The 17,481-nt window shown below is 40.0% G+C and overlaps 1 protein-coding gene across 2 annotated transcripts; it reads left to right on the forward strand.

The window, feature by feature from the left end:
- The first annotated feature begins 715 nt into the window (after window positions 1–715).
- Window positions 716–17,431, forward strand: DEK1 (calpain-type cysteine protease family). Of its 2 annotated transcripts, XM_078572275.1 has the most exons (33): window positions 716–1,016; window positions 1,177–1,197; window positions 1,447–1,631; window positions 2,411–2,661; window positions 3,095–3,277; window positions 3,360–3,495; window positions 3,611–3,741; window positions 3,811–3,925; window positions 3,996–4,953; window positions 5,033–5,143; window positions 5,830–5,888; window positions 6,302–6,464; window positions 7,207–7,480; window positions 7,570–7,720; window positions 7,814–7,925; window positions 8,024–8,189; window positions 8,294–8,364; window positions 8,438–8,529; window positions 8,601–8,763; window positions 8,848–8,919; window positions 9,425–9,802; window positions 9,931–10,046; window positions 10,145–10,442; window positions 10,704–11,023; window positions 11,466–11,817; window positions 12,254–12,574; window positions 13,024–13,128; window positions 13,203–13,331; window positions 13,451–13,831; window positions 13,969–14,106; window positions 14,682–14,921; window positions 15,560–16,004; window positions 17,084–17,431. In XM_078572275.1, the coding sequence occupies exons 3-32, from the start codon at window positions 1,504–1,506 to the stop codon at window positions 15,860–15,862; spliced, it is 6,417 nt and encodes a 2,138-aa protein (XP_078428401.1). In that variant the 5' UTR covers window positions 716–1,016; window positions 1,177–1,197; window positions 1,447–1,503; the 3' UTR covers window positions 15,863–16,004; window positions 17,084–17,431. The 2 variants fall into 2 exon arrangements, with proteins under 2 accessions (XP_078428401.1, XP_078428400.1); XM_078572274.1 differs by lacking the exon at window positions 1,177–1,197.
- Window positions 17,432–17,481: the final 50 nt, after the last annotated feature.

The following is a 17,481-nucleotide window of genomic DNA, read 5'->3' on the forward strand; positions in this document are numbered from 1 at the left end:
AAATATACCGTAACAGAGACTAATCTATTTACTTATCTCCCACTTTCTAAGTTTATTCTAGACATCATTGGGTCCACACATTGTATAAAAGGCGGGGGCTTATGTCATATTGGATCATTTAGCTGCTAAGTGTATAATGTGGTGTTTTGTCTATCAATTACTTTCATAATGTGAAAACCTATTTGAGATTCTACAGAGTAGGACTGGTTGCATTCAATTAACTAATTTCATATCTAATTCTAAAATTTTCCAAATGTATAGTACCATCATGTGGGTTGGAGGTCATCCTAAATCATCACATTTAAGCTGGTATGGTAGAATACTCGGGTATAATTCCTACACAGTATACTACCATCATATAAATATTAATCTCCACGACATTTTTATGGAAATAACTTATATTCATGCTCCTATCCAGTTAACATTCATCATAAATGTACAAGTATTTTTCACAAGACGATATAAATTGCACATCAAATAATCATATATATATATCTATCTAATTTGTCTAGAATAAGGATATTCAGAGCAGTAAAATTTAGCAAATCAATAGTCCGCCAAGCGCTGGAGCACGTTAACTCTGAACTTATTTTTGCCAGCCTTTAAAATGTTTCGCAGGTTTAGCAGACCGCCAGATAAATGTCCACGCTTTACCCATGATTTACCCCCTCCCCCCCCCCCAAAAAAAGGACTAGACGTTTCAGTCGAGGTAGACAGAAGAGAGAGAAAGTAGAGCGAGAAACTAGAGAGAGAGAGTAGAGAGAGAGTGGTGGGGCTAGAGAGAGAGCGGAGAAGATAGAGAGGAGAGAGTAGAGAGAGAAGAGGAGCAGGGATAGATGGGGGAGTAGAGAGAGAGAGAAGAGAGAGAAAGGGACAGAGCTCGTTTTGTTGGTATGCCAATCGGAGCACCGGCGCCAACCCTGTCGCCATTTTCCTCTTGTCTGCGGATCCCTTGAAGCGGATCGAGCCCAGATGCAGAGTTTGAGCTCAAGCTGCTGCCTTTCTCTCTCTTCCCCGTGTGTTTCTCTCTCTTTAAACCCCCCCTCTTTCTCGCCCTTCAATCTCCTCCCAAGAACTCCTCTTTTCTCCCGGATTCGTCTGCAGAAGTGCATTTCAGCTTCCCCTTTCTCTCCCCTCTTCGCCTTCTAATCGGTTGTTTTCCCTCTCTGGAAATAGGGTTTTCTGCGGAGCGCGCTGGTGAGACTTGGTTTTCTTCTGAAACTTCGCTGTTCTTGGGTATTTGGGTTTTCCCCGTTTAGGGTTTTGATGGGTCCTCTTCGAATGCTTTTTGTTTCCTGTTGAACTGCTGGTAGAACTTTTAATTTGATTATCTAGCTTTCGGCTGTCTGTTGGGGTTGTTTTTTTACCTCTTTCTCTCTTTTTTTTTCTTGGCACTATTTCGATTGAGATTATATTTTGATTTTTTTTTATTGATTTGATGTACAGGTTATACTAGCATTTGTAATGGTTTGACGGGGAGAAGGGAGAGGGGCAGGAGAAGTGATGGAAGGAAATGAGCATCACCAGTTGGTGGTGATATCAGCTATATTTGGGAGTATTTTCTCAGGGCTTGGTGTGCTCAGCTTCTCTCTGCTCTGGGCTGTGAATTGGCGCCCTTGGAGGATTTACAGGCACGCCAATCTTTTTTTATTTTCCTTTTTTATTGTTGAGTTTATAGCTCAGCTTTTGATTCATCTTCGCTAATGATGGAATTTTTTTCAAAATGTTTTTTCAAAGAGTTGTGAGCATTTTTCCTCTTTCATTTGTCTGGTGTTCGTCTTGGGGGTATATAACTTTATAATGGCGTGCATTCAAATTAATACGGAAATTAGACGGAAAACAAGTTGGACGTAGAACGAAGAAAACAGTGTCAGCTTTGTGATGCCGACTGCGACATTGGCTTTGCAATTACTCATAAAATTGTGACTGTCATTTGATTGCCAAACGTAAAATTATGTACGATGGAAAAAACCCAGAAATTAAAATGAGACAAATGAAAAGATCGGCCTTGAGCATTTTTATTAGAGTATTCTTGGCTGGAGATACTGTTCGCCAATGATGAGAGGACAATGGCGAGTCTTCATTGTCTCTGTCATTCGTCCTCGCCATGATGAGGGTGTCGACGTTGATTGAGTCTCGCCTCCCGCCCCTTTGTTATCCTCGCTTATGTTACAGCTCAGTTGATGAGAGACGATGACAAAATCATTGATGTCATTGCCTACCGTGCGATGACAATGATCAAATCATCAACATCACTCGAGCCATGTGCGATAATGACGACAGGTTTTTGATGATGACGAAAGTTTTCTTCATAGTCCGCAAAATTTTCCAGTAGTTAATGTCGCGCGTGGATTAATTTTTATTAAAAAAATGCTCGTCATAATTTTCAATTGTTTTCATATTGGTGCAGTTGGATTTTTGCAAGGAAGTGGCCGGACTTCTTACTTGGACCCCAACTTGGCATACTCTGTGGTTTCCTTTTTCTGGTTGCATGGGCAATAGTAATTTCGCCCGTCATAGTCGTGATCACATGGGGAAGCATCTTAATTACAACGCTGGATCGGGACATCATTGGCCTAGCTGTGATAATGGCCGGAACAGCGCTTCTACTGGCATTTTATTCTATAATGTTATGGTGGAGAACGCAGTGGCAAAGCTCAAGTGTGTATTACTAATCTTCTTATGGTTCTCATGGCTCTTTCTTATTTTATCTGAAAAGTTGCATTAGCTTTTCTTATTTTATGCATTCTGAACGATTTCACGTGGGATGTTTTGTGGCATTTTTCTGACGTTGACTCAAAATTGGTCTTGGCAGCCACAATCCGTTTTGTCTCATGGTTCTTGTCTTTTAACGTAGTGAGGCTATTAACGACCTGGCAATTCATGTTTTGAAATTTTGTTGTTATGAGCGTTACATGTCCTCACGGTTGTTTGATGGTTCACATATTATAATACATTTATCTATTACCACTAATTTATGGGGATTCCATAGAGTAAAAGAAATGCATGGTTAATCGAATGATACAATCTCTCCGTTATGGCATTATTGTTGTAGATTTCTTGTCACTGTTTTGAGTTGGCGCTCTGTTTACAGGAGCTGTCGCTGTTCTCCTTCTCCTTTCTATGACCCTGCTTTGCGCGTACGAGCTATGTGCTGTATTTGTCACGACAGGAGCAAATACCTCTGAGCGTTATTCTCCCTCCGGATTCTTCTTTGGAGTGTCTGCCATAGCGCTAGCCATCAATATGCTTTTCATTTGCCGGATGGTATTCAATGGTAAGTTAGTAAAGTGGACTGAATAATGATCTGATGAAACATGTCCATTTTTATCGAGCTTTTTTACTGGTTATCATTGAAGGAAACGGGTTGGATGTGGATGAGTACGTACGAAGATCATACAAATTTGCTTACGCGGACTGCATTGAAGTGGGACCAATTTCCCGTGTTCCTGAACCACCTGATCCTAATGACTCATATGTCCGGAAATCCAGCAAGTGAGTCCATCTCCGACCATGAAGCACTTCTGGGTTTTATTTTTTGTTTAAATTATTGTCTTACCTAATATTTTTTTCAAATGAATTTTTTTTTTTGTTCGCGTAATCGATGCAGGGCTTCTCATCTGGGGCTGCTTTACTTTGGTTCCCTGCTTGTGCTGATTGTTTACTCTATATTATACGGGATGACAGCTAAGGAGTCCCGTTGGTTGGGTGCAGTAACTTCAGCTGCGGTCATTGTTCTCGGTATGTATGGATTAAATCCAGGTTGTACTTAATGATTATTATATGTTTACCGAATCCTTTCTTTCTTAGACTGGAATATGGGTGCGTGCTTATTTGGATTCGAGCTTCTCAAGAGCCGAGTTGCTGCATTGTTTGTTGCGGGGGTTTCAAGGGTTTTCCTCATCTGCTTTGGAGTCCATTACTGGTTTGTGCTTAGTTGACAATGGTTCTATCTCCCAAACTTTCTAGTCATACCTTTTCTTCTCCTTCTGTAGGTATTTGGGACATTGTATAAGCTACACTATTGTAGCGTCTGTTCTATCTGGGGCTGCTGTTTCCCGCCACCTGTCAGTTTCAAACCCTTTAGCTGAAAGGCATGATGCATTGAAGAGCACAGTCATTCGCCTGAGAGAGGGTTTTCGACGAAAAGATCAAAACAGTTCGTCTGCTTCTTCCGAAGGCTGCAGGTCAAGTGTAAAATGCAGTAGCAGCAGTGTTGAGGCTGGTCAACTCGGTCGACCCATTAGTCAAAACAACTCGCAGCTCGTAACCGAGGCCGGTGGTTGGGCTAATAGTTCCCATGAGAGAATAAACAGTGACAATAGCGATAGCGGAAGGCCGAGCTTAGCTGTTCGCAGCAGTTCTTATCGTTCTGTTGTCCAAGAACCTGAAAATTCTGCCTCCACGTGTCAAGGTGCTGTTCTTCCTTCGAACAGTAGTGAATCCAACGTGAGATTACCCAATCAGTTGGCGTTGGAGCTGAGTTTAGCCCAGGTTTTCCAAGAAAGATTGAATGACCCACGCATTGCTTCTATGATTAAGAGAAGGGCTAGGCTGGGTGAACAAGAGCTGGCAAATCTACTGCTTGATAAGGGTTTAGACCCCAACTTTGAGGTGATGTTGAAGGATAAGGGTTTGGATCCTACTATTCTCGCATTGTTGCAAAGAAGCAGTCTTGATGCAGATAGAGATCATGGGCAAGCTGACGATGTCGCCTTAACAGAATCTGATAGGCTGGATTTGATGTTCACCAATCAAGTCTCATTTTCTGAAGAACTTAGACGGCATGGTCTGGGAAAATGGATGGAATTTTTAAAGCTTGTTTTGCACTATATGGCTGGCACACCTGAGCGTGCCTGGGTTCTTTTTAGTTTTCTCTTTATTCTTGAGACTGTATTTGTGGCAGTGTTCCGTCCGAAAACTGTCAAATTGATAAACGCCAGGCATGAGCAGGTAAGATTGTGGGTTTAATTATTTCTCTGCTGATTTAAAATAATCAATTTGACCTGCTTTGCCACTTTGGCTTTTGCAGTTCGAGTTTGGCTTCTCGGTGTTGCTTTTATCACCTGTTGTGTGTTCTATTATGGCCTTTCTTTGGTCTCTTCATGCAGAAGAAATGACAATGACTTCAAAGCCCAGAAAGGTATTTAATGGCTTACTGGGCCTTTTGATCTGTCCATAGTATGCTGCCTTAGACTGCCCTGTGCGCTTATGAACTCTTTGCATTTGATTGTTTTACCCTAATGTAGTTTTCATTCAATCTAATCTTGACTTGGACAATTGTGAGATTTATCTGCTGATGTAGAATTATCACATGTGTTTGAGTATATTAATATTTGTGTAAGACCCAGTGTAGCACTCGTTTTATTTTATGGATATTTCTTTACTTTAATTTCCTGAGGGAGACAGCTTGATTTTTCTTACCCGTTGGAAAGTGAAAATTCACATTCCAATCTCAAACCCAAAGTTTATTCACGTTGTATCTGTCTATTTCGTGACTAACACTTGTTTTTTTGAAAAAAATCGTGCGGAACTCTTGGACTTAACATTTCAAAGTATCATTTGGTTTTTCATTCATCTTTTCATTACCCATTCAACCTTTCATAATGTACTCAAGGTATTGTATCAAAATTTGAATTTCTTCAAAAACACTTAATAAAAGTGGTTGCACCAAACTGAAGTGTGAAATCCTTGTAAACTATCTTTTTCGATCTCGTTCTGCCATTATTAGGGTGGTCTTCCCTCTTTTAATTCAAAAAAAAAAAATTCATGTATGTAATCATGTAATTTTCTTATTCTTAACGCGGCACTACATTTCCTCGATTTCAGTTCGGCTGTGTTGCATGGTTATTGAGTACAAGCGTCGGCCTTCTCCTATCATTCTTGAGGTACACATCTTATTCACTAACTTGTTTTAGTTGGACGCGTCTTCTTGTGCCTTGTATCCATCGCTTGAATTATATGTTTTGTGGAAGGATTTTTTTCGCATTACTGTGGCAGTAAAGTGAGTTTTTTGAAAGTTTCTTGAACTTGTGTCATAATTCAATACGTTTTATCTGTACTTAACTATGCTTTGCTTTGAATTGGAATTTTACCGTGCATGATTTTCCATTTATTCTTAGCGAGATGATTTTTTTTTTGAATTAAAAGCGAGATGATATTTTGGTATGGTGTTTATTGTCTCGTGGAAATATTTCAAAAAAAATTGTATCGTGGAAAGTTAATTTTTTTACTCATGATTTTTTCTTTGGATTCTCAGAAATACAGTGCCTGATCTTTTTTTTCTCGTTTGGTTATTCAGCAAGTCGTCCATTTTGCTCGGTTTAGCATTGACTCTTCCACTTATGGTTGGATGCCTGGCCTTTTCCATTCCAATATGGATGCGCAATGGGTATCGGTTCCACATTACCAAAGGAGAAAACTCCAGCCGGCAAAATATTTATCAGCGTAATTGGAAGAAAGAGGTCTGTCCGTTACTGAATTTTTTAACAGAGTAAAATATCATTAGGCATTTTTTCATTTAAAATACATACTTCAAATGCATTACTAGTTTAGTGATTCTCAAAGTTGTTTAAATGCCGTGAGCAACTGCAACTTTCTTAGTCAGTAATTAATTTAATTTCTAAAAAACAAAACCTTGAAGAACGATATGAAAGTGTAGCTGGCCTGTCAATGGGAGAGTTGCCAATGATCGCTAAGACTCCCAGACAATGCCGAGTTTGCCAGAATGAAAAAGGACGCAATCGTCATTGTCATCCTAGGCACATATGATGATGCAGATGACTTGGCATAGCCCCTTGTCATCTGGAAGAGTAAACATGGAGAAGGTGAAGGTAGTATGATGGCAATTCATTATCTTCATCTGTCAGAAATTGGGAGGGTCATCGATTTTGTGTGATCTTTCCTATGTTTCCTAAAAAAGGGTCATCTGTCATTCATTTGCTGCTGAAAAATGATGATGACGATGATGAGTCATCATTATTCTCTCTTCCTTGTCCATGGCGATAGAAAAACTGTATGACGACATCCTTTCCTAGTTGTCACATTTCCCTGGTATTCTTGGTAGTGGAATAAAAAACCTGATTATGTTAGTTATAATTTATTGACAGATCCTTCAAGTATAATGTTGGAAAAATATCCTAATGTTGTTCATTACGTTTTTTTAATGAATGCAAGGTTCTCACCCCATTTTTATTCTGATTTCAGGGAATTGTTCTTACTATCAGCTCAATGATCTTTGCGGGGTTGATCATAGCGCTTGGTGCAATAATATCTTCACAAGCATTGGATGACGTGGGCTATAAAGGATGGAATGAGAGCAAAAATATCAGTCTTTCTCCTTACACATCACCAACGTATATCGGTTGGGCAATGTCCTCTATCGTGACTTTGTCAGTTACTTGTGTCCTGCCGATTGCATCTTGGTTTGGATCATATCGTTTCTCTTTCTCTTCTGCAATCTGTGTCAGTATATTTACAGGTAAGTTTTTTTCTTTTTTAAACGCTGGATTTGCATTTTCATTATTTTATTTCGTAATTGGACTGAAATAATTTCGTTAAACAATGTAGTTGTTCTTGTTACATTCTGTGGCGGGTCATATTTGAGGGTGGTCAACACTCGGGAAAGTGGAGTTGCCATAAAAGCTGACTTTCTCGCGGCCCTGCTGCCTCTGTTGTGCATTCCGGCAGTTATATCACTTTTTATTGGGCTATATAAATGGTCAGTCAATGATTTAAGTTTCTCATTTTTCTCTTGGATTAAAAATAAAATGATTGTTTACAGCGGCTCACAAATTTTCATCGCTGCTTACAGGAAGGATGATGGCTGGAATGCTTCTCGAGTTGTTTATGGTTTTGTTGGCGTTGGCTTTCTTCTACTGCTGGGGGGCATATCAGCTGTCATAGTGACAATCAAACCATGGACTGTATGTGAACTCCATTTTTTTTCCAAAAAAAACAATTATAATTTTTGTCATTTCCAGAAATTTTTCTTCTTATTTTTGTATTTTATTTTTGGTTCCAGGTTGGTGTTGCGTTTCTTTTAGTTATTCTTCTGGTTATCTTAGCCTTTGTTGTGATTGTCTACTGGGCGTCAAATAACTATTATCTGACGAGGACACAGACGTTCATTGTCTGCTTCATTGCCTTCATGCTGGCATTGGCAGCTCTTTGCATCGGTATATTTCATGGTAAAATTTTTCATATGGCTTATTCAAAATTTTTCGTCATATACTGTTTCGGCAAGATCCTTTCAATCAGAAAAAATCTTTAATTGGTTGTTTTATTTTAACAGGCAGTCCTTTTGTTGGGGGCTCTGTTGGATACTTTTCATTCCTTTTCCTTCTTGCTGGACGTGCATTGACGGTAGTTATTTTTATTATCAATACAATCATTTTTCAACCAATTGTCTTTAACTGATCTTCGACTTTCTTTTCAGGTGCTTCTTTCGCCTCCTATTGTGGTATATTCTCCAAGGGTGTTGCCTGTTTATGTTTATGATGCACATGCCGATTCAGCAAAAAACGTCAGGTATGCATTTTAATATCCTTAAGATATGTTGGATAGTATTTTAACAAATTAAGTACCCTTCATTTGGTCAGCGGTGCGTTTCTTGTTCTGTACGGAGTTGCTTTGGCAACAGAAGGATGGGGAGTAGTAGCCAGTTTGCGGTTACACCCTCCCTTTGCTGGGGCTGCTGTATCAGCCATTACGCTTGTTGTATCCTTCGGGTTTGCTGTGTCTCGTCCTTGTCTTACTTTGAAGGTTTGATTCTCCCTGAAGAATTCTGAAAATTATCTACAAAATCAAATCTATTTTTGTGTTGTTCTAACATGTCAACTTTAACAGACGATGGAGGATGCGATACACTTTCTCAGCAAGGACACAGTTGTTCAAGCGATCACCAGGGCTGCAACTAAGGTGATTAATTTTTTTCATGAACAATTATATTGATTTGCTCTCTATAAGGTTCAAACACTGATTATTCTACTAGTCAGAGGAAAGAAGCATATTTTGTTATTTATTATTCGTTAAAGAAGACAGCTTGTCAACCATAATTTCTTCCGTTGATTATTCTATCTATTAGTTTCGTTAGATCCGGAACAGTTGCAATCGAAAATAAAGAAGGATGTACCCTGGTATTTATTTCTTTCAAATTTTGCCTCGTATTCTTCAGGACGTGATCTGTTTAAATTAAAATCTTAAATTAAGCATCTTCAGGTGTTTTCTGGTTTTTGGCTCTCTTTACGTTTCTGCCTGTAGTATTATGTTCTTCCTTTATCCAGAGATGTAAGAGGTTAAGTGTATCTGTTCGTATGGTTGACTATTATATTAGCACATCTTCTATTCTTTTTTCTTCAAAAAAAATTCCTTCTATGTTTCCCTCAAACTTTTAATTGACAAGTAACAATATTCCTCCACGTAGACAAGAAATGCTTTATCGGGGACCTACTCAGCCCCCCAAAGATCTGCAAGCTCGGCTGCCCTTCTTGTTGGAGACCCTGCCATTGCCCGTGATAGGGCTGGAAACTTCGTTCTGCCTCGGGCTGATGTCACTAAACTCAGAGACCGCCTTCGAAATGAAGAACTTGCGGCAGGTTTAACGTTGAGCTGCGTCAAAGGCGGGATGACACATCGACATGACTCTTCCCTAGATGTGGGATGCAGGCGGAAAATGTGTGCTCATGCTCGTATTCTAGCACTGGAAGAGGCAATCGACACGGAATGGGTTTATATGTGGGATAAATTTGGGGGGTATTTACTTCTTCTACTTGGTTTGACTGCTAAGGCCGAACGTGTACAGGTATGCATAACCCCGTTTTAAATTTTCTTAATTTTCATTTGTTAGTTATTTTTCCTTTACCTTTCTTTATTTTTTCTTACTTTTATGATGATACATTTCTACTATTTTAATTCACTTTTTCTGTGTAGGATGAAGTTCGGTTGAGACTTTTCCTGGATAGCATAGGGTTCTCTGATTTATGCGCCAATAAAATAAAGAAATGGTTGCCAGAGGACCGGAGGCAGTTCGAACTAATTCAAGACAGGTCACTATTTACTCTGATTAGAAAAATAATGTTTCTGCACACAATCTTTATTTTTAATTCTTTTCTGATTTATATTATTATTACTTGGTATTCGTCAGCTACATTAGGGAGAAGGAAATCGAAGAAGAAATTTTGATGCAGAGGCGAGGCGAGGAGGGCAAGGGTAAGGAGAGAAGAAAAGCATTGCTGGAAAAGGAGGAGAGAAAATGGAAGGAAATAGAATCTTCTCTTTTGTCCTCGCTACCAAACGCTGGAAACCGAGATGCAGCAGCCATGGCTGCTGCAGTCCGCGCGGTTGGCGGTGATTCTCTCTTGGATGACACTCTTGCTAGGGAGCGGATTTCCAGTATTGCCCTGCGTATCCGTACGGCTCAATTGGCCCGTCGAGCCCAGCAGGTTTGGATTCTTAATCCCTGTTATTTCATGAATCGTTGAAGTTTGGGGCTTTATCCCAACAGGAGCATTTTGGTCATTTTGGAAATAGTTGACTGCCTTGGTGATCTCCTGTTAATTTAAACCATAACCATCCTAAATCATCCAAGTTACTGCCATTCTTTGTATATGCTCGACTCAGAGTATAAATTGAGACGTGAAGATCATCAAAAGGTTGTGTTAGACAAATTATCGTCTAAATATTGTACCTTTTTGCTCGTACAGACTGGAGTTGCGGGTGCTGTGTGCATTCTTGATGACGAGCCTTGCGGGGCGGCAAGGAACTGCGGGAAGATAGATCCAAGCCTCTGCAACAGCCAGCGGGTCAGCTTTTCCATTGCAGTATTGATCCAGCCAGAATCTGGTCCCGTTTGTCTGCTGGGAACCGAATTTCAGAAGAAGGTCTGTTGGGAAATCCTAGTCGCTGGTGGCGAGCAAGGATTCGAGTCTGGTCAAGTTGGACTTAGACTCGTTACTAAGGGAGATCGGACTACTACCGTGGCAAAGGATTGGAGTATCGGGGCTACTAGCATTGCCGATGGAAGGTTTGTTTGTTTCCATTTTTCATGTGGTATGAGCATGAAGTAGAAGAAATATAGGGTTCTGCGCTCGTCAACCATCTGTCAGCAGTCAACTCGTTAGCTCATGTTGACATTACCGTTGACGATGCCTTCGAAGAGGTCCCTATAGGAAGGGTTTCTCGGATGCACTCTGTCACAATGTTAACCACCAACTTAGTTAACTTCTTGGGAAAAAATCTTCAACTCCGCCAACATCCCTAGTTGTCTATATTGTTGACAAAAGTTTTAACCTATGAGCACTTGATGTTATTGCCATCATTGTTGAATGGTCAACCATCTGTCGACGTCAATGTCATTGCGATATGCGGAATCATATAAAAAAATGTCGACTTTCTTCAAAAAAAAATGTCAACTTTTAACAACTTTGGAAATTTATTCAAATAACACGTTTTCATATACCTTGCAGATGGCATATTGTCACTGTGACCATTGATGCTGAACTTGGTGAAGCCACTTGCTATCTTGATGGCGGGTTCGATGGTTATCAGAACGGACTGAACATACAGATGGGCACCAGTGTTTGGGAGAATGATACAGACGTGTGGATTGGGACGAGGGCACCAATGGATTTGGATGCTTTTGGAAGGTCTGACAGCGAAAGCATAGAGGCCAAAATGCAAATAATGGATGCTTTCCTTTGGGGGAAGTGCTTGACAGAAGATGAAATCAGCGTCTTCTATTCTGCCATAAGCCCTGTTGAATGTTACATGACTGATCTTCCAGAGTGCAGCTTGCCGGCAGCTGACTCGCCTCCCCGGGTATTTTTCACTTCTCTTCTCTTTGAGTTGTCTTACCGCATGACTTGATTCTCCTCATCAATAATTCGCTTCAGCGAACAATGATGCTGAGGTATCATAATGGTTGACACCATCTGTTGATGGCATTCTTCGACATCATCCTTCAACTCAGTAGATTCTTGTTATAAAATGTCCCCCCATCAATTCCGACATCATCTATGGGCCCTTGGTGATGATGTCGGTGACGTAAAAATTTCCTTAAGTACGGATGCTTGATGTTGTTGAATACATTGATGCCCTGTTGATGTTGATGACATCATCTGCCTCATATATCAGCGTTGTTTGGACGTGCCAAACCCGGCTGCTTTCGTCTCTAACAACCAATACTTGATAGCATGGGATTCACTTGAATTATAGAATTTGAACATCGTAAGTGTGATTTTTTCTATGGTTTCAGGGCAACGAGTGGGAGATGGAGGAGGCGGACATTGATATATATGATCGGGAAGATGTCGATTGGGACGGTCAATTTTCAAGTGGCAGAAAGAGGAGGTCCGACCGGGAAGGGGTAGCGCTTGATATGGAGACCCTTGGTAGGAAATTGAGGAAACCAAAGCTGGAGACGAAAGAAGAAATGCAACAGCGGATGCTGTCCATTGAATTAGCAGTGAAGGAGGCCCTTTCTGTAAGAGGAGAAACACAGTTCACAGACCAAGAGTTCCCGCCCAGTGATCGCTCTTTGTTCATTGACCCTGATAATCCGCCTTCAAAGTTACAGGTATATCCATCATACTTTGATAACTCTAATCTCTAGACCCTAAGCCCTAGTCCCTTCAACCCTAGGCCTCAAATCGTAATTCCTTAATCTTAAAACTGGGGTTTGACTCTCATCAACATCATCAACCCTTGGTGACAAACAATTACATTGGCGAATTTTAGGATAGTTGATTGACAATATTTCTGTTGATGGTTGATATAAAAAATGACGGGTATATCCGACATTGATGTCACCTGTCAATGTTGTCACTCTACTTAGTAACATCAATGTCCCTCAACAGCAATGTGAACATCATCATCGTCATTGTCTTACTCATTTTCTTTGAGTGTGGACAATGGTGACATCGTCATAGGCAAATAGTCAAAATCAATGTCACACGCCAAGTTTTGGACACGCCTAAAACCCTAAACAATATGGTAAAGGATAATTCTTTGCATTATGAACTCCAGGTGGTGTCCCATTGGATGAGACCTACTGATATGGTGAAGGAGAGCTGCAAGGACGCAAATCCATGCTTATTTTCGGGTCCCGTTAACTCTTCTGATGTTTGCCAGGTTTTATTTCTACTCATTCTATAATTTAGTTCGTAACATGACGCCAATGGATCATAATATGTATATTTTTCCAGGGCCGCCTGGGAGACTGCTGGTTCTTGAGTGCGGTTGCTGTTCTCACTGAGTCATCTCGGATATCTGAAATCATAATCACACCCGAGTTTAATGCAGAAGGCGTGTACACCGTTCGCTTCTGTATACAGGTATTACACAAATAATCATGTTTGGGCTATTTTTTAACCAGATAAAAATACAAATTGAAAGGTCCTTATCTCTTCTTAGATTGTTGTTTCTTAGAAAGGTCTTTCCTTTTTTGTTTCAGGGGGAATGGGTTCCAGTCATTGTTGATGATTGGATCCCTTGTGAGACACCCAGTAAGCCTGCTTTCGCAACGAGCAGGAAGAGGGACGAACTCTGGGTTTCCATACTGGAGAAGGCGTATGCTAAGCTCCATGGCTCGTACGAAGCGCTAGAAGGTGGTCTGGTCCAAGATGCACTCGTTGATTTGACCGGTGGGGCTGGGGAAGAGATCGATCTTAGAAGTGGCGAGGCACAGATTGATCTAGCTAGTGGGAGATTATGGTCTCAGCTGCTACGGTTCAAGCAAGAGGGCTTCTTGCTTGGTGCCGGTAGTCCGTCGGGCTCTGATGTTCATGTTTCTTCCAGCGGAATCGTGCAGGGCCACGCATACTCTTTGCTTCAGGTACTGATAAAAAATAGCCCTGAATCATGATCTTATCATCTAATGATCCGTTTTATCAGATCTAGGTTTAGAATTTGCTGACCGCCTACAGACCATGAGAATTTGCTCATTCATTATCTTTTTTGATATTTTCTCAGATACGAGAAGTGGACGGCCACAAACTCATACAGATTAGAAATCCTTGGGCGAATGAGGTGGAGTGGAACGGTCCTTGGTCTGATTCGTCGGATGAATGGACGGATAGGATAAAACACAAGTTAAAATACGTGCCCCAGGTACATCTCCTTTTTCCCCTCTTTCCTCTTGTTATTTCTTTCTCTATTTTTTTCGTTATTTTATATAGGGTTTGCTTTATCTGATAATGTTGATGTCAATGAGTAGTCATTGTTTTCGTCATTTGTCTGTCTCAAGATGGCGATGACGATTTGTCTGCCACTAGGGTAGCCGTAAAAAATAATCATTGTCATCTTAGTCACCCTATAGTCGTTCTCTATCTCCACTTTCCTCTGTCTCTCTATCTCAGCTCAAGATCCTTTCAGGCAAGTTGTGACTCTCTCTGTCCATCTCTCTGGTCTCTCTGTCTTCCACTCTACAGTGAGTCCAGGCTCTTCCATCTCTTCCTCCCTTCTCTCTCTCAATTTTTAGTCACTCGTCATCCAGTTTTCATTGAAACGTGTCATCGTCATCATCACACACGATTGTGACATTTGACTGTTTCTGGATAATGACGACTACATGCTGGAACCGCAAACCGTAAATTCATTGATTAGCTTTCAATTCTAATGTCGAAAACAGTTGGTGTTGGTCTAAATACTACATTTTTTAAAATGGGTTTTTGATTATGATGCAGTCCAAGGAAGGGATATTCTGGATGTCATGGCAAGACTTCCAGGTGCACTTTCGGTCGATATACATCTGTCGGCTGTACCCACCAGAGATGTGTTATTCCGTGCGCGGACAATGGCGTGGTTACAGTGCCGGTGGTTGTCAAGATTACAACTCTTGGCACCAAAACCCTCAGTACAGACTTAAGGTTGTCAATGGCCCGGATGCTTCATCACCTATCCATGTCTTCATCACTTTGACCCAGGTAACTACATCAGTCTAACTGACTCATGTTCCCATCATCATCGGAAACTGACATCGATGGTTCTTGATCTGTGTCATGATTTAAATTAAACATTACCTCTCAGGAAGTAAAAATGAGATGAGCATTTGGGTTTGAGTTAATTTTACTCTTATTTTCCGCAAAGTGTGTAGCCAGTTAAAATGCAGATTTTCCCAGGTAACCACAGTATTGAACCATACCTCATGTTCACATCATCATTGTAAACTGATACCAATGGTTCTTCTTCTTGTATGTTTCTAATTTAAACTAAGATAAATGGGCAGTTGAAAAGTACCAAAAAATAAGATAAAACGCTGATTTTTATTAAATTTTCGTTGAAGTATCTTGATAGATGCATTTTTTTTGAAGAAAATATGAACCACGTCTCACGGTTTTATCTGACATCATTGATTTTTCTTCATGTACGTTTATGATTTAAATTGAAGATTATGTCGCAGTTAGTACCAAAAATGTGATAAAACCGACTTTTTGTGAAATTCGTTCTTATTTTGTATATAATGAATAATCCTTTAAGTATGTTGTCCAAATCAAGCATTAAGGATTAAATTACTAATTTCTTTCCCATACCCTTCATGCTGACATCTTATGTGGAATACTAGGGTGTGAGCTTTTCTCGAAGGGCTGCGGGATTCAGAAACTTCCAGTCCAGCCATGATTCCGAGCTGTTCTACATTGGTATGCGGATCCTCAAGACCAATGGCTGCCGGGCATACAATATATACATGCATGACACTGTCGGGGGCTCAGATTACGTCAATTCGAGGGAGATATCTTACGAAGTGGTATTAGAACCCCACAGAAAGGGCTACACCATCGTCCCCTCCACTCTTCACCCTTGCGAAGAAGCCCCCTTTGTGCTTTCCGTCTTCACCAAAGCTGCCATCACGCTTGAAGCGCTGTAACCACACGTGCAAGTTCCAGTGTTGACTTTGCCTCTCAGAGTCAGCGTTGACACGCAAGGGTCCGCTGACCTTGAGCTGCGTGCTTCTCCCTCAGATCAAGCGTGACGAGCAGGTCGGTGATTGTTCGCATGCAACTGGCATGGTAAGCTTCTTGATCCTTCTCCTTGGAGTGAAGTTGCATTTTCTGTTTTTTTTGCGATCATTAGTTCTTTTTTTGAATTTAATATAGAATTATTTGAATTTTCAGTGTGCTTTTTCTACTTTTAGATGCTCTTGTATTTGTCATATTTATGCTTCGGCTTCTAGGATATCATGTTATGCGCATTTGCATAATTCTTTTATATTTACTTCCTCATCCACTCATGTATAAATCTCCTTCATGAGCCTGTCAATCTTCTACTCATTTATTAACCGACCTAGTTTTTCCTACTCTATTGATCTGGGAGAGAAAAATACTAGCGTTATCATTTCATAATTCTTTATTTTCCTATGCAGCTTATTTTCTTCTTTGGAATTAGGGCACCAGGTGATTCTTTATTAAAAATTACCGATTCTTAGTTCTCATTCTTGTCATTCTGATCACCAACCATTTATAGATTTTAATTTTTTTTCTATTTGTCTTTGCTGTACTGTATCATTATTAGCTATTCTATGCACATTTTTCTATGTCATCCCTTGCATTCAAACAATGAATTGGAGGTAAATTTATCTTATATTAGCATTATTATTATTATTTTCATAACTCCATTTTCCATTGTGTTTAATTATTTTCTTTGGGATATTGGCAAATAGAAAAAAATTAAAAGCCATAAATGGTAGGTGACGATAATGACAAGGATGAGAACTAAGAATCGGTTTCTTTTTATAAAGAACAGTTACAAGAGGCGATGCTTTACCCAAATGAATGACCAAATCTAAATTCTACTTTTATTTCTATTATCATTAGTCCCGATCAATCGTTGATCCCAATTCTTTTTTTTTGTTTCTCGTGTACTGTACTATCACCACTCCCACTCAGAAACTCTTTGAAAACGAAGCACCAAGCTATTTTATGCATCTTATTCTATTTCTTTGTGTATTCCAACATTCAATGAGCGGTTTTTTTTCTTTTTTAAGAAAAAGAGGGAAGATCACCCGGTGATCAACCTGAATTAGTTAATATATATGATCATGAAATACATGACTGACCCAAAATGGTTCTCTTTTCTTGTGAATGTGCAGATTTTTGGAAGATCGGATAGAAGGATTGAAGACTATAATGATCATGATCCGACTGGCAGCTTCGGTCTGGGGACGGTAAAGCCTGAATGAACATATATATTAGAAGGAAAATGGATGAGTTTTTGGGCGATTCTTCATCAAATAGAGGTCGAGAAAGCTCAAAATTGGGGTACTTTCTTGATCTCCTCGCCATTCCTGCCGGCTCACCCTGTAAATATATATACATATGTTGCATGTAAATGAAGGCAAAATAGGGACTGACGCCTAGAATAACCATATTTTTTGGTTTTTTTCTGGGCTGCAGTTTTGTAGTTTCATTGACATTCTAATCACATTATTTTTCTCTAACGATTTGTTCTATCATTTGTTGATATAATGCCTGATTGTCTCATGTTCCA

Source organism: Wolffia australiana, chromosome 3 (assembly GCF_029677425.1).
Source record: "Wolffia australiana isolate 7733 chromosome 3, ASM2967742v1".
NCBI classification, from domain to species: Eukaryota; Viridiplantae; Streptophyta; class Magnoliopsida; order Alismatales; family Araceae; genus Wolffia; species Wolffia australiana.

What these genes read in the sequence shown, in the direction of transcription:
- DEK1 (XM_078572275.1), top strand. Translation starts at nt 1,504, where the DNA reads ATGGAAGGAAATGAGCATCACCAGTTGGTGGTGATATCAGCTATATTT. An exon ending in ACGCATACTCTTTGCTTCAG is followed by an intron (nt 13,832 to 13,968) that starts GTACTGATAAAA and finishes ATATTTTCTCAG; the next exon opens with ATACGAGAAGTGGACGGCCA. An exon ending in TCTTCATCACTTTGACCCAG is followed by an intron (nt 14,922 to 15,559) that starts GTAACTACATCA and finishes GTGGAATACTAG; the next exon opens with GGTGTGAGCTTTTCTCGAAG.